General features: G+C 41.4%; 1 protein-coding gene across 1 annotated transcript in view; it reads left to right on the forward strand.

Annotated features, from left to right (window-relative positions):
- Positions 1–16,163, forward strand: part of lama5 (laminin, alpha 5) — a 322,932-nt gene that overhangs the window by 141,923 nt on the left and 164,846 nt on the right. The window contains exon 7 of the mRNA XM_073061956.1: positions 11,761–11,876. Within this exon, the coding sequence (XP_072918057.1) occupies positions 11,761–11,876 (116 nt within the window). The remainder of the gene's footprint in view (positions 1–11,760; positions 11,877–16,163) is intronic.

Raw genomic sequence — 16,163 nt, forward strand, 5'->3', positions numbered from 1 at the left:
ATCAAACATGAAAGGCTAACCGTTCAGCTCGTCTGGAGTAAAACTAATCCTAAACAGAGCACTTTTGATTATGAGCAGATGTTTTAAGTATAAACTTAAAGCCCGTGTGGCTTCCTATTGCGTTGCAAATGAAAACATAAAGTGGAGCTCACCTACCACCCAAACGCTGTTTTAGCACATTGCCATCTCTGTGACTATAGACTGGCTTTGCCCTGCCTTCACTGTACGAAGCTAGGAGACCAGCTGTGTGTTCACTCGGATGCTGACTCATTCAATTTATCATCCAGGCAGTGCTGCTTATTACTGAAAGATCTGAGGAATAAGATGACTCAGTTGGAGCAGAGCCATTTGTTTAACAGGTGTGCAGATAAAAGAGATGAGTGAAGGTTGGCGGAAATTAATCAATGAAAAATTAGGAACAGCACAAGTCAGGCTGGCCACCTCCGGATCAGCAGATTCTCTCGTGGGTTCCCTGTCTGGAAACTTGCTTCATAACATTTTTCTTCAGATCTTCAACCACACATTCACCACAGACAATACCAAATTGATAATTGCTTACAGGCTCAGTGGATTCCAGTTAATTGGGCTAATCAGGAGAGATGCTTATCTGATACAATTCTCAAAGAACAAAAACTAATCGAGAAAATGGCCGAGGTTCCCTTTGTTTATTTGGGACACTGCGCCACGTAACTGGGACGGGACTACTGCTGAACATTTTCTGACCAGCATCAGTCACGTACACTTGTGTGGCTGTTAAGACACTACACCAGGGGTGGGCAAACTTTTTGACTTGTGGGCCACAAAGGGTTCTAAAATTTGACAGGGGGGCCGGACCAGGAGCAGATGGACGGAGTGTTTTGGTAATACACCTCATAAGAGAAAATAAAATATCATGGGATATATAGAAAACATGTGCTTTAATTTCAATTGAAAATGAACAAATGCATTACAACAAAATATCTGTCTTTGAAGTCCCATGGTATTTAGCTATTTATTGAAATGACTTTTAAAACACTGAAAATTAAATGAATAAAATACAGCTTTTTTTAATAGTAACAGTTATTATTTTAAAGCACTGAAAATTCTGTTATCCTTCAAGATATTATCATCATCACTCTCCTCCTGAATGTCTTTATTTCAAAAACGGTAGGAGATGCAGGTCTACTTGTCCTGCTCCTTCTTATTCAATTGTCCCCTGTCCCAAAACTCAACAATGACCAGCACAAGGACAGAACAGTGACAGCGCGCCAGTATGCGGAGCGCGTTATTTGATCTGGAGCGCATTTTTTATTTTGAGAACGTACGTGAGAGGTCAAAGAGTAAAGCGCAAATGTGGAATAATACGCTGCACCTCAACAAAGGTCAATGTATATAGAATGCGTCATCTATTGGGAAAACGCCAGAATTGCGGGGAAAAAACGTTAACAAGGTTTATTAATATAATTTCATCAAGTTCTGCGGGCCGGATTAAAAAGCTTAACGGGCCGCATATGGCCCCCGGGCCGTAGTTTGCCCATGCCTGGACTACACTGTGCTTAGAGGGAACAGTTTTTAAATAGGGTCAGTTGTGTGTGCTTGTGTTACATTATCCATTTGGACCGATAGTCGCTGATTCATGTAGCAGTGATTTTTGATCTTTTTTTTGGACTTCAAAAATTTTCAGATCCTTGCCAAGGTGCCACAAAAAGATTTGGCACTATAATAACACAGTTAGTTTTGGTAGTGGTCTAAATTGTTCCTGTATTTCATTTAATTACATAATTTGTTTCTCAGTTAAGCGGTAGTTTGTCTTTTTAACTATTTCTATGAAACTTTAGCTAATTGGGGCAGCCGCTTAATTGGACCAAAATTTACTGGTTGCAATGTGTCCCAATTAATCGAAATCCACTGAATTATTTTGTTTCTTATTCAGTCTCGTGTTTGTTAGTCTTTTTGTGTATGGTTTTTCATGGATTCTATTATTCTTCTGTGAATGCCCACAAGGAAGTGAATTCAGGGTAGTACCGTAGATTCCGGACTACAGAGCGCACCTGATTAAAAGCCGCTGGCTCTAATTTTAGAAAGAAAATCAATTTTTTACTTGTACAGGCCGCACCGGATTTTCGGCCGCACCGGACTTACGGCCGCAGGTGTCCCACGTTGTAATATGAGATATTTACACAGAAAGATATTACACGTGAGGATTTTTTAACTTTTAATTAAATCCATATGGTAACATAAACAAATACATATTGCAAATGCTTTTTTTCGAACCGTGCCTGTAACGCGGCTACTTTTAAATATACGTTGCGTATACTTTTTTACTGAACAACATTCCAATATCTCCTAACGACTGGTAAAAAATATATATACTGCAACCTACCAGGAAAAGTTATTGATCGCCTTTAACTTAAAAGCAGCGTTCGCTCAGATCCAATGCCGCTCGCCCCCCGCCTTCCCGTTTATCGCAAACTGGCATTTTTCCCACAAGACGCGGCGAAACCGGGTGTGACGTCATAGCATCCCGCGATGTAGTACAGAAAACAAATATAGTTAAAACACTTCTAACTTTAACTAGAAAATGAATTACTAAGCGAAAATATTATAAACTAATTAACTGCCATAAAGGCAGCACAATGCTTTTCTTCGAGTGTTTTCCATGTTGATGAGGGTGAGTACAAATGACTGATTTACAATAATTTAATTGTGAAAGTGCGCTTGATTTATCGTACAATTTCATTGGACCTCTGTGAACTACTCATCAATTTTATTGGTCTACTGTTACGAGGCAAAATGTTTTTGGCGGCATGAAAAAAATCATGTATTAGCCGCTCCGTATTAAAGGCCGCAGAATTCAAAGCTGTTCAAAATGTGGGAAAAAAGTAGCGGCTTATAATCCGACATCTACGGTATATGGTGACATATATGTACTTTGATAATAAATTTACTTTGAACCGTAGACTAAAAGCCTAAATGAACATGATTTGATTGAAAACTGTTGTAGCAACTGAAGTAACCACAGCTCAAATTCCAAAAGTAAGGTGCAATAGAGGCAGGAAGTCTGAACAAAAATGGGAAGTGATGACTATCGTCAGCTCTGACGGTAGCTGAGCTGGTCACCTTTCATTAGAAGGCTGGATATTTTCAGGCAAAGCAAGTTTTGTCTCCCTCAGGATTCTGTGTTCTGATGAAAGGTCGACATTCTCCCTGCACCAGTGCTGCCTGACCTGCTGAATATTTCCGACATTCCCCGCTTGTTCTCATAGTGCAATGACCAATGCAAGCAAACGTTGGCTAGTTGAGTGAGATTTCCTCTTGGCCCTTAAAGCTGTAACAGCAAACATTACCAAACAATTTGCGTTATCAAACTATCTTCAAAACTGCCTTCAAAGGCAATGCTTCAAAAGGAGGCATCCATCATTAAGGAGCCCTATCACCCCTCCACAATGGATCTATTTATCTCTGTCTCGCTCTTTGTCTCTTATTTACTTACTTATCTATTTATTTAATGATACTGTGCGAAATGGCCCTTCGAGCCACGCCAGCACAGCAACCCCCAACGAAGCCGATTAAACCTAACCTAATCATGGGACAGTTTGCAACGAGCAGTTAGCCCACCTGGTACATGGAAGCCCACACATTCCATGGGGAGGATGCACAGAGACAGAATGGCACTGGAATTGAACTCCGGAATAACATCGTGCTGACTGCTATGCTACCGAGCCACCTCTTCTCATTAATACCATCAAAGAGGAGGCGCAGGAGGCTTGAAGGCACACACTCAACATTTCAGAAACAGCTACTTCGCCTCCTCCACCAGACTTCAGAATGGAGACTGAGCCCATCAACACTACAGGTGGCCCCCGTTTTTCGAACATTCGCTTTACGGCAGCTCGTTGTTACGAAAGGCTTGCATTAGTACCTGTTTTCGCTAACCAAAGAGGATTTTCGCTTTTACGAAAAAAAGGCACCTGCTTTATGTTTACCCCGAGAAAGACTACCATAACCGTGAATCCTTGTGCGGGCAGTTGTGTGCATATGCGTGTACGTGCGTAGGTGTGTACGTGCCGATTTTTTTCTCCAAATCGATTTTGGCTCGCTGTCTTTCCCCATTCTGATAAGTGAAACTACACCGTACACACAATATTTCTTCTTTATATAGGCTGTATATTTATCATATAATTCCTGCTTTTACTATATGTTCATGTTATTTTAGATTTTATGTGTTATTTGGTATGATTTGGTGGTTATTTTTTGGTCTGGGAACGCTCAAAAATTTTCTCATATAAATCAATGGTAATTGCTTCTTCACTTTACGATGTTTTGACTTACAAATGATTTCATAGGAACGCTCTACCTTCGGATAGCGGGGGAAGCCTGTACCTCTATATATTTTTTTCTTCTCTTTTTGCACTACTTCTTTAATTTAATTTTCATTTTTATATATAATTTTTGTAATTTATTGTCTTTATTATTATGTATTGCAACGTACTGCCACCGCATGACAACAAATTTCACAACGTAGGCCGGTGATACTAAACCTGATTTTGAAAGCACCTCCCCCAAATTGATCAAAACCGGACACATTTGGGGATGGAGGAGGGGAAGCATGGCTTGGAGTGGGGATTCTGGTTGTGTTTGAGGGAGGTGAGGGAAGCAGAGCGCAGGCCTGGTATAAATGTGATATTTAGAGAAATTGAGGTGTGAGATATCACAAACCACCCCATCTCGTTTAATTGCATAATGTGATTAATAAAACTATATTGGTTTATTCTCAATGGGTTTCAATAGGTGCATGTAATGTCAGAGAAATGTATACAATATATATGCTGAAATTCTGTAGTTAAGTATTTCATTAATAGTTACTTTTCAAGATTTTAAACTTTTTCAATGTGCTAAGTTATCTAAATAGTATGAAAAAAGTTTAACCACTTTATATTTAATAATAGCATAAGACCGTAAGACATAGGGCCAGAATTAGGCCTCTCGGCCCTTTGACTGCACTGTTATTCAATCATGGCTAGAAAATTTTCCCTCTTAACCCCATTCTCCTGTCTTCTCCCTGTAACCTTTGACACAAACTAAATAGTGGAAATACACTATGAAAGCATTTTGTCTGTATGATTCCTTTAACAGTAAGTTTTCACCTAGAACCTCTCTTGTTAGATTTCCAATTGTTCATCAATAAAGTGGGTGGCGAATGTTACTTGACATGTATACAATATTCAAGCTCGGACACCATCAGCTCCATTGAGGAACAGCATAGATTAGTTGGGATATCTGTTTTTCATTAGTTATAATCTTACCAATTTGCTTGGAAGGATGTGGAGGCTCCTCGGGTGGTCGGTAAGGCGAAAAGGAATTCTATCCTGGTTAAGGCGATGGGAATGTGGGGTGAACATGGATCTCTGGGAATGCAGGAGATGTAAGAGAATGCAAGAGTGGAGGAAAGGAAACTGTGTTCTGAGGCTTTCAATTACCCTCATGCTATTATAACTTGTTTCAGCACAATCTTTGTTGGTGCTTTTGCATGCCTTACACTGTGTATCCTTTACAAAACTTACCCAGCATTGTAATGTATTATCCTATCCAATGGATGGCCAAGCAACTTAGCAAAATAGTACATACGTGCAAACTCAGATGCAAGGGGCAATGGAACTAACCTAAATTAATAGCTTAATTAAAACTTTTGCTTCCTCACTCTCTACTTTGTTCAGAGGGATATGCCCATTTGTTCTCCATTTCTCAGCGCTGTAGAGTTTCTAACCGCTGCAAACTCAATCCCTACCATAAACCAGGGGAATTTAGTTTTTGGGACTAACGGGGATAATGATGGTTGCTGCAGTAGGGTAGCGGTCGGCATAATGATTTACACTACCAGCGACTGAAGTTCAACACCCACCACTGTCTGTAAGGAGTGTGTCTATTCTCTCTCTGACCGCGTGGGTTTCCTCCAGGTGCTCTGGTTTTCTCCACACATCCATTCCAAAAGGTGTACAGTCGGCCCTCCTTATCTGTGAGTTCCGCATCCGCGAGTTCAACCAACTGCGAATTGAGAAAATCCGGAAGTGCTCTTCCAGCACTTCTTGTTCGAGCATGTACAGACTTTTTTTTTGTCATTATTCCCTAAACAATGCAGTATAACAACTATTTAACATAGTATTTACATTGTATTAGATATTATAAGTAATCTGAAGATGATTTAAAGTATACAGGAGGATATGCGTGGGTTATCATGGATCGGGATGGAAAAAAATCAGAAGTTCCCTTACTAAATGAGTCGGAACAGGTACACCCGGTATTATTTAACATCAGTTAGTCAAACGTTTGTCTTAGTACATAGTATATATTTTACCTTTCTATGCATATAAAACACTTAAGTACGTATGTTTCAGCACCGGGCTCAGGAATGGAAGTTCCCGAGTTTGATCCAGTGACAGACCGCTATCAAGTGCGTTCTCCATTCGTGCCGGGTTGATGTGGAGGATCAAAAACTCAAAACCCCAAAACACAATAATAAAACCACTGCGTTGCTTAGTAATAATTGTAGCTTTCATCAGGGCAGGGCCTTTCTCCCTTTATTCTTTAAAATTGTTCCAATCTTTGACCGACTTAGCCTAACAATTTTACAATGGCTGATGGCGTTTCACCTCTTTCCGATCGCTTTATTATTTCCACTTTGTTTTCAATTGTGATCGTGATTATTTTTGTGAACAGAAACACTGCAGATTCAGAGCTCCGACGCCGGGTCATAATGTCCACCGCACTGAGACAGGTTAAATCAGGTCTGGGATTCCGTTGGGTCCTAAGGTCCACTGCATTGAGACAGGTTAAATAAGGGACTTGAGCATCTGTGTTTTTTGGTATCCGTGAGGGGTCCAGGAACCAATCCCTCGCGGATAATGAGGGCCGACTGTATTGGTAGTAAGCTATGGGCATGCTTTGTTGGTGCCGGAAGCACATGGGCTACCATCAGCACATCCTCGGACTGTGTTGGTTGTTGAGCAAATGATACATGCTCAGCAGCCAACACAGTCAGAGGATATATGTTTTGATTTTTCAATGTGAGGGTGAGGGCCTCCGTCGGTCAGCGTTGCATCCTAGCTGTCGAGATGCGCACGCCTGGGCAGTACAATATGGAGAGCAAGCTATTGCCCATGTAGCAAGCTCCCCCTCTCCAGGCATCTGATGAACCCAAAGAACCGGCAGAGACTGATACAGTTTGGCACCAGCGGTGTCGCAGGAGTTACCAGTCTGTGTTGAATTCAACGTAGGACTGCCTTAGGAGCTCCAGCTCCAGATTTTCCCCTCAGGGTTTACTTCCGAAGCCTTCAACATGAGTAGGCTTAGCCGCAAAGCAGCGGAGGTTTAAGATCAGAGTTTTCCTTCTAGTTGAGCTGCCAACCACGGCTGATGAGTCCCATCTGCCCGAAGTGACTAGTTTTAAGGCACCAGTAACCCATCTTTGCCCCTCCTCCTGTCAGTAAAATCAGTTCCACCGGGCTTATTAGCTAAGCCACATGTGAAGGCCAGGAGCTGGACTTGGTTGTCAGAGGCTATTCGAGGCGCGTGCCATTGGGAGCATTTAATAGGTAGTGGGAGTTTGTCCCCATTACTCCCCCTGGCCGCAACAGTCTTAGGGAACCAATGTTTCAGTGCACGTATGACAAATAAAGCTAATTTTAATCTTTATATTTAAGCATTAAACGTGGGCAAAGTATCTGTACATTCACCGTGAAAAGCAGCAGTGCTGTCATCTGATCTGTTTAATTTCATCCCAATTTAGCACACTGCCTGGTTAGTTTTAAGGAACTGATGCCAGCGAAAACTTCCGAAAATGGCATTGACTCTGTATTTTCAGTTAATTCCACTGTAGTTCCTTGTCTTCCAAACATGTAAATTAGAATCAAAGAAGGTCCCACGGGCTCTCAAGTCTGCTGTCTAATGAGATCATGGTAGAATAGTTCCAATCTTATCTCTGCATTCCATCTTATCACAAGAGGTTCTGCAGATGCTGGAAATCCATAATAGATACAAAATATTGGAAGAACAGCATCAATAGAGAGGAACAAACAGCCAGTGTTTCGGGCCAAGGCCCTTCATCAGGACTGGAAAGGAAGGGGGAAGAAGCCAGAATAAGAAGGTGGGGTAGGGGAGCGGGATGGAAGAGTACAAGTTAAAGGTGAAGTCAGGTGAGGGGCAAGATGGTTAGGGGAGGGGGAATGAAGTGAGAAGCTGGAAGGTGATAGGTGGGAAAAGAAAAGGCCTGACAAGGTAGGAATCTGATAGGAGAGAGTTGACCATGGGAGAAAGGGAAGGAGAGGTAATAGGCAGATGAGGAGAAGGGAAGAGGCAAATGGGGAGCCAGACTGGGGAATATGAGGTGTTGCCCTTTAAAGCTGAGAGTGACCTCGTGGCAGTAGTAGAGGCCATGGACCGATATGTCGGAATGGGGTTTAGAATTAAGTTCCTTTCCATAGATGCTGCCTGACCTCTTGAGTTCCTCTAGCATTTTGAATGTGTTATTCTGCATTCCAGCTGCCCAAGGTAATGTTATACTCCTTTACCAAGTATTAATCTATCTCTGCTTTAAAGAATTTTTTAAACTTGTCTGCACAGCTGCTCAGAGGGTTCTGAGTATTTATTTCCCTCAGAGAAAAAGTACCTCAGCCTTCACTTTATGACATAATACATAGTTTTAGATTCCCCCACAGAGGAGGTCCTGCCAAAATCCACAAAAATGTGTTAGGACATTGCACAATAATTAGCTACATCTAAAGATTTAAAAAAAGGAACAGTTAAATAAGGGCTAGACCTCTTGTATGCAAAGCTATTAACTGAATAAGCTTCCTTTCTAAGATCATGTTTGTACTTGCAAACAGATTTGGCTTTTTTATGATGTCATGATGTACAATTTCCCTAACAAAACCACTTAAAATAAATTCTCCTCTTGATTCATAAGGCAAATGTTCGTTTAAACAGTGTCATAAAGGGGGAAAAAAAGCAGGATGTTTGGCATTGAGGAGTATAGATGAGAGAGGCTGTAGTAATGATGGCACAAGTGAGAGCAGGTCACATGATTTCCACGGACCAATGAGGGCAGTTTGCAACAGACTGAGTCCGTCAAAGTCTGTAGGCCTGTCAAATCATCAATAACTCATCAGTGACTTGCAGACAAATGTAGCTTTGTAGGAGCCATAATTCCCAAATGGACAGATTTCTGAATTCTGACCGCATCAAAATACAAGATGAAGTTGTAACGTCATTTGGATTTCTATAAAAATACCACTCCACTTAATAGTTCTCAAGCCAGGAGTTTTGAAACTGTGGAGCCTCTGTTAAATTCAGTGTGTACTTCCTGCTGGGATTTGAATTCCTCATGGAAATATTGAAAGGTTAAGCACTTTGGAAAGTACCAGATCAAACTGAGCTAAATGATGCTTTTGTGTGTAGGTAAGTGATTCCATGAGAAACAGGACCAGGGGGAGGACATCAGGCCTGTCGAGCCTGCAGAGCCATTCAACAAAATCATGGCTGATGTGTCCATGCACTTAGCTGCTCCTTACCTGCCCTTTTCCCATTATCCTTAATTCTACTGCTGTGCAAAATATGTCAGTGTTTTAAGTATATTTATTGAGGTAGTTGCTACTGCTTCCCTGGGCAGAGAATTCCACAGGTTAAAGCAGTTTCTCCTCATCGCCAACCTAAATCTGTTCCCTGGATACTGAGGCTATGTTCCTCAGTTCTTGCATCACTCACCAATGTAAGCCACTTTCCTGCCTCTATCTTAACTATCCCTTTCATAATTTTAAATGTATTTTTTAAGATTCCCTCTCATTCTTCTGAATTCCAGCATTTAGTCCCAGGCAGCTCATAGGCTAACCTCCTTATGAGTGTAAGTGCAATTAGGAAGGAAGCTCGGCAGTGCCTCTGTGACATCTATTACTTTGGCATGACATCTGTTACCTCTATAGTTGTGTGGTGGAGAGTATATTGACTGGTTGCATCACAGCCTGGTATGGAAATGCCAATGCCCTCGAACGGAAAATCCTACAGAGAGTGGTGGCTATGGTTCTGTCCATCACAGGTAAACCCCCCCCCCCCCACCACCATTGATCACAACTACACAGAGCGCTGTCGCAAGAAAGCAGCATCCATCATGGGTATCCCCACCACCTAGGTCATGTTCTGTTCTTGCTGCTGCCTTCAGGCAGAAGGTACAGGAACATCACGACTCATTCCAGGTACCAGAGCAGTTATTACCCCTCAGCCAGTGGGGCTAGCTTCACTTGCCCCAGCACTGAACTGTTCCCACAGTCTATGGGCTCACCTTCAAGGACTCTTATCCCGTGTTCTCAATATTTATTACTTAACTTATTATTTTTTTCTCTTTTTTAATTTCCACAGTTTGTAGTATGTTGCACATTGAATTGAATTGACTTTATTTCTTACATCCTTCACACACGAGGAGTAAAAATCTTTACACTACATCTCTGTCTAAATGTGCAATTTATAGTAATTTGTAATAGGTAGTATGTACAACAGGACAGTCAATATAACATAGAAATACAATTGTATCAGCGTGAATTAATCAGTCGGATGGCCTGGTGGGAGAAGCTGTCCCGGAGCCTGTTGGTCTTGGCTTTTATGCTGTGGTACTGTTTGTTTGTCCATCCTGTTGGGTCCAGTCTTTCATTGATTCTGTTAAGGTTCTTGGATTTACTGAGCATGCCTGCAAGAAATCGTATCTCAGGGTTGTATATGGTATATGTACTTTGATAATAATTTTACTTTGAACTTTGAACTTAGCCACCAATGACCATCCTATCAATTAAACCACTAGTTTGCAGAGATATCTTCAGCTGGCTCCAGATCCCACAGTTCACTGACCATTTTTCATTGATGTTGTCGCAACTGTTGAATTTGAATGTTACTAAAGAGGATTGTGTGGATTACATTTCACCTGTTCCAAATGACTCTTTTTGAAGACAGATCATTCTTTAATGTGACGGAGTGTCCCTGACAAGGCCAGCATTTATTGACCATCCCTAAATCCCCTTGAGCTGCTAGACCAATTTAGAGAACAGTGAAAAGTCAGCCATATTGGGTCAGGAATGGCATATTAATGATACTCCAGCAGTTTCACGCCACGGTACCAGTTTCTTGTCACCAGATTTTGTTTAACTAACACAAAGAATATAATTTCCTGGAGGAAATCAGCAGGTCAGGCACCAGGAATAAACAGACGTTTTGGGCCAAAACCGTTCGTCAGGACTGATGAAGGGCATCGTCCCAAAATGTTGACTGCTTATTCCCCTCCATAGATGCTGCCTGATCGGCTGAATTCCTCCAGCGTTTAGTGTGTGCTGCTCTGGATCTTCAGCATCTGCAGAATCTCTCGTGTTTATTTAATTTCCTGCGTTGCTGTAGTTCGATCATGTTGTAGGCTTCTGTCCAAGTTCACATAATCTCCATGCCAGACTTTCTAAATCTTTCAGATTGTGCTACCTTCTTTCGTTTAGACATTGAACTGTGATATGTCTGTCTTTTGTGTGATAGCAATGCCTTAGCAAAGAGTGGGCGGTTTAATCATGATCACAACATTCATCCATTGTAAAGAACTTTGGGTTATTTCCAAGCATGCAATAAATGTTATCTTAATTTAGCTTCTTTAGTTCTAAACTTTGATTTTGTGCTGTTGGTGCGCTGCATTTATAATAGTTAAAAATAATAGAAATTTAGCGTGCAAGTAACTCCTAGTCATTTCTGTTTTGTTCAAAGACTTCAGTGTGATTGTCAACACAACACTTGTGGAGTGGCATGTGATCAGTGTTGCCCTGGATACAATCAGCTGCCTTGGAAACCTGCTACAATAGACAGTGCAAATGAATGTGAACGTATGTATTTTCATGAAACTTTGGCATCCTAAGAAATTATATTTATAATGTTGATTATTGCATCCTAGAAACAAAAACCTCAGGCCATCTAAAAATTTCTTTCCCCAGGCAGTGAATGTGATCAACCATTTTAATTTGCCACTCCCCACAATCCCCTCTGTCACCACACTAAACATATTAAACACTTTTATAAAACTGTTTATATTTTAAATACATGCTGGTGGTATTTATGTGTTTGTGTGTATTTTAGTCTGTATCTGTACTTTAACATCTAACTTTATCTTTATATAATTCTTTATTCCTTATAGTTGTTGACCAACATACCACAGCAATTTGATAATCAATATAAATGGACAGTACAGATATTTAGCTGGGGGGCCTAAGACTTTTGCACAGTACTGTAGTAATTTTATGTTTTGCACTGTGCTGCTGCCAAAAGAAATACTAATTTCATGACAGATTAGATGTGAGTGATGATAAAACTGATTCTTATATGGGTCTCTATTGTGGACTGAGGGGGCAGGGAGAGGGGAATCATGGGAAGGGGAAAGGGGAGAGAGCAGGAAGCACCAGAGCAACATTCTGTAATGATCAACAAATCAGTTGTTTGGAATGAAATGGCCTTGCCTGGTGCTTCAGGGCTGAGTGTGTCTGCACCCACACTATCCCCCCCCCCCCCCCCCCCCCCCACATCCCTGGCACTCCTTTTTTCTACCACCTGTCCCACACCCCTCCTACTGTCCTCCACCCTCCCCATTCTCAACATCCTTTGCTCCCATCGGATGTACAAACTCACACTCCACGTTGCCACACACGGTACTGTGTGAAGGGTTTAGGCACCCTGGCTATATCGCAGAGTCTGCAAATGGTGAATAAAGTTGATAAAGTTCAAAGTTCGGCATCATTCCATGAAAGAGAGAGGCAATTGGTCATCTGTGTGATACCATTTACCGTCCCAGTTTCCAATAGACACTTCAGAGGCAATTTTTAATTTAACATTAGTTTATCACTAGCCCACTTCTAAATTTACATCCCCTCCACCAGCTCTGTTTTGGTTTCATTGTAATGCTTTCTTCCATTTGCAATTGGTTTTCTATGCTCCATTTGCTTTCAGAATTGTTTGTGGCTTTTCCCCTTTCTTACCTTAACCAACGCCACAAACCATCTTCAAGCTGATCATGAGTTCAATTCTGGTTCAGAACTATGAGCTGTGATCACTTTCAGTTGCAAGTATTAATCTTGCACCCCTGCCCGCTAGCGATGCTTACATTTATTTGGTACAAATCACTGCAGTGAGAAAATACTCTGGTTATTTATTCCTGAGTTTTAATTGTCAACTACATGAGATTATTTAGCTTACTGGCATGGCCAACAGTCATCAATTCATGTGGGGATTAATTTACAAAGCAAGACACTTCTTAGTGAATAGCTATTTATAGTTATGCCAAACTATAACTAGTTATAGTCATTTACTTATTTGTTTGTCTTTTATGCAGATTCATTACCAATACATCATTATTACTTCAGTGAACGGGGGGAAGTTTTAACAATGTTACACTGTTCACAGAAAACAAACTTCAAAATTCAATACATTGATTTGCCTTTGGGCTGTCCTGTGACCCTGGGACTTGTTTACATCGGTGTCAATTATTGTCTCATACTCAGTGTGATTGTTTTAAATCTCTGATACTTTGCCTTGTATTAAAATGTCCTGTTTTATAATGGAGACAGGTATAATATGACTGATGTTTTATCTCAATCAATGAAAGTCACAGTTCTGGACAACTCCTCAATGGTGTTGAAACAGTAAGTGGGTGTAGTGTACAGTGGTGCAAACTGCTTTATAAAATAATAATCAAGCTATTTTAAGAAAACTATACATGCTTGTCCATATGACTGTTCAGATTCAGATTCAGATTCAGTTTATTGTCATTTAGAAACCACAAATGCAATGCAGTTAAAAAATGAGACAACGTTCCCCCAGAATGATATCACAAAAGCATATGACAAAACAGACTACACCAGAAAGTCCACATAACGTTTGGCAATCCCCAATCCAGAGTCCGGAGAGGCTGTTGCGTATTAATATCGCGCTACCGTCTTAGCGCGTTCCCCGGAAAGGAGCTCCAAATTCACCAGACAAAACAAGACCAAAAACTTAAAGCTACAAGACCTGCACAAAACTACATAGTTACAACATATAGTTACAACAGTGCAAACAATAGCATAATTGTTAAAAAACAGACCCATGGGCACTGTAAAAATAGTCCAAAAATGTTAAAGGACTATAAGTTCAAAAGAAATCACCACAGTTTCCACAAGTCCCCAGGGTCCCGACAGACTCGCCATCCCACACCAGTGGCAGAAGGGAATACCCCCGCTATGGACTTCCATGGCGCCGCCCAACTCAGCCTCGCAGATGCAGCACACAATGGAAGCTCTGTCAAAACCAGCCTCGCAGACGCAACACACACTGAAAGCGACCTGAGTCCGTCGAACCTCCGAGCCAACGACTATCCCCTCCGGCACAGCTTCTCCGAGCACCATCCTCTGCCGAGCGTTTTAAGACGGCCCCGCCAACGGCCATCGGCAACGCGACCCCAAGGACTGGGGGCCTGTTCTTCCCAGCAGAGTCCCGGGCCTCACAGCAGCAGCAACGAAGAAGGTCTTCCTGGAATTTCCCAATGTTTCTCCGTGTTTCCGCGTCCATTTTCAATTGATTATGATTGAGCACGGCACCCCACTTCACAAATAACAGATAATCAGTTCCGGAGTAGCCGCTGCAAGCTGCGTCGTGCCGCCATCTTGGATCTGTTGTCCCTTTGATAGTGTTGGTATCTTTGATTGGTAGGCAGGTTGGTAGGTTATTTAGCCACTGAAAATTGTCCCTGGTGTGTAGCTGAGAGACAGAACCTAGGGGGGATGCGGTGAGAATAAAATGAGATGAGTGCAAATGGGTCTTTGATGATAGATGCTAACTTAGAGGTCTGTTTTTCAGGTTGTATATTGTATGCATTCTCTAATATTAAATTGAACCATTTGATGGACGTCATGCTTCTGATATATAGGAATGCCCTCGAGCACATGGAGGCAATGAATGAACTCTGTATTTTATAATTTTTCCAACTGGGTCATGCTTGAATTATTCAGATAAAGATTAAGTAAAGATTAAGGTTCCTCCTCCATACCTTCATATTGTCACTGGTAATGGAGCAAGTACTGGAAGCAAAGGTCACAATCTACTAACTGAGCTACCTGCTCTTATGAATGATAAGGTTTTACTCAACAACGTATAAGTCCTCAAACAAGCACAAGCTATCTACATTATTCTTTCTAAATGATGCAGATTAAGAATCCATCATCCTTTGCATCTAACTTGTTTTTGGCTTCTTTCCCTTCCTTTCCACTCGTCATGAAGGGTCTTGGCCCAAAAAAGTTTCTTACTCTCCATCGATGCTGCCTGACCTGCTGAGTTCCTCCATGATTTTGTGTGTTTTTCTGGTTTTCCAGCATAAGACCATAAGACATGGGAGCAGAATTAGGCCATCCAGCAAATTGAGTCTGCTCCACCATCCCATGATGGCTGATCCAAGATCTAGACCTTTCAACATTCAGTAGGTTTCAATGAGATCCCCCAACATTTTTCTAAATTCCAGTAAGTACAGGCCCAAGGCTGCCAAACACTCCTCATATGTTAACCCCTTCATTCCAGAAATCATCCTCTTCTGGACTCTCAGCAATGACAACACATCCTTTCGAAGATACAGGGCCTAAAACTGCTGACAATACTCCAAGTGCGGCCTGACCAGTGTCTTATAAAGGCTCAGCATTATCTCCTTGCTTTTATATTCTATTCTCCTTGAAATAACTACCTTCCTTACATTTGCCTTCTTTACCACAGATCCAATCTTCTGGGAGTCATGCACGAGGACTCCTAAGTCATACTGCACCTCTGATGTTTGAATTTTCTTCCCATTTACATAATAGTCTGCATTATTGTTCCATTTACCAAAATACATTATCATACATTTTCCAACACTGGATTCCTGCTGGAATCGCATTGCTTCCTCAGCACTACCTACCCCTTCACATATCTTTGTATCATCTGCAAACTTTGCCACAAAACTATCAATTCTATTATCTAAATCAGTGACAAACAAAGCGAAAAGTAGACGTCCCAATACAGACTCCTGAGGAACACCACCAGTCACTGGCAGCCAACCAGAAAAGTCTCCTTTAAGCCTAATTTATACTTCTGCGTCTCATCTATGTCGTAGGTACTGCGTA

This window comes from Hemitrygon akajei, chromosome 11, assembly GCF_048418815.1.
Source record: "Hemitrygon akajei chromosome 11, sHemAka1.3, whole genome shotgun sequence".
NCBI lineage: Eukaryota > Metazoa > Chordata > Chondrichthyes > Myliobatiformes > Dasyatidae > Hemitrygon > Hemitrygon akajei.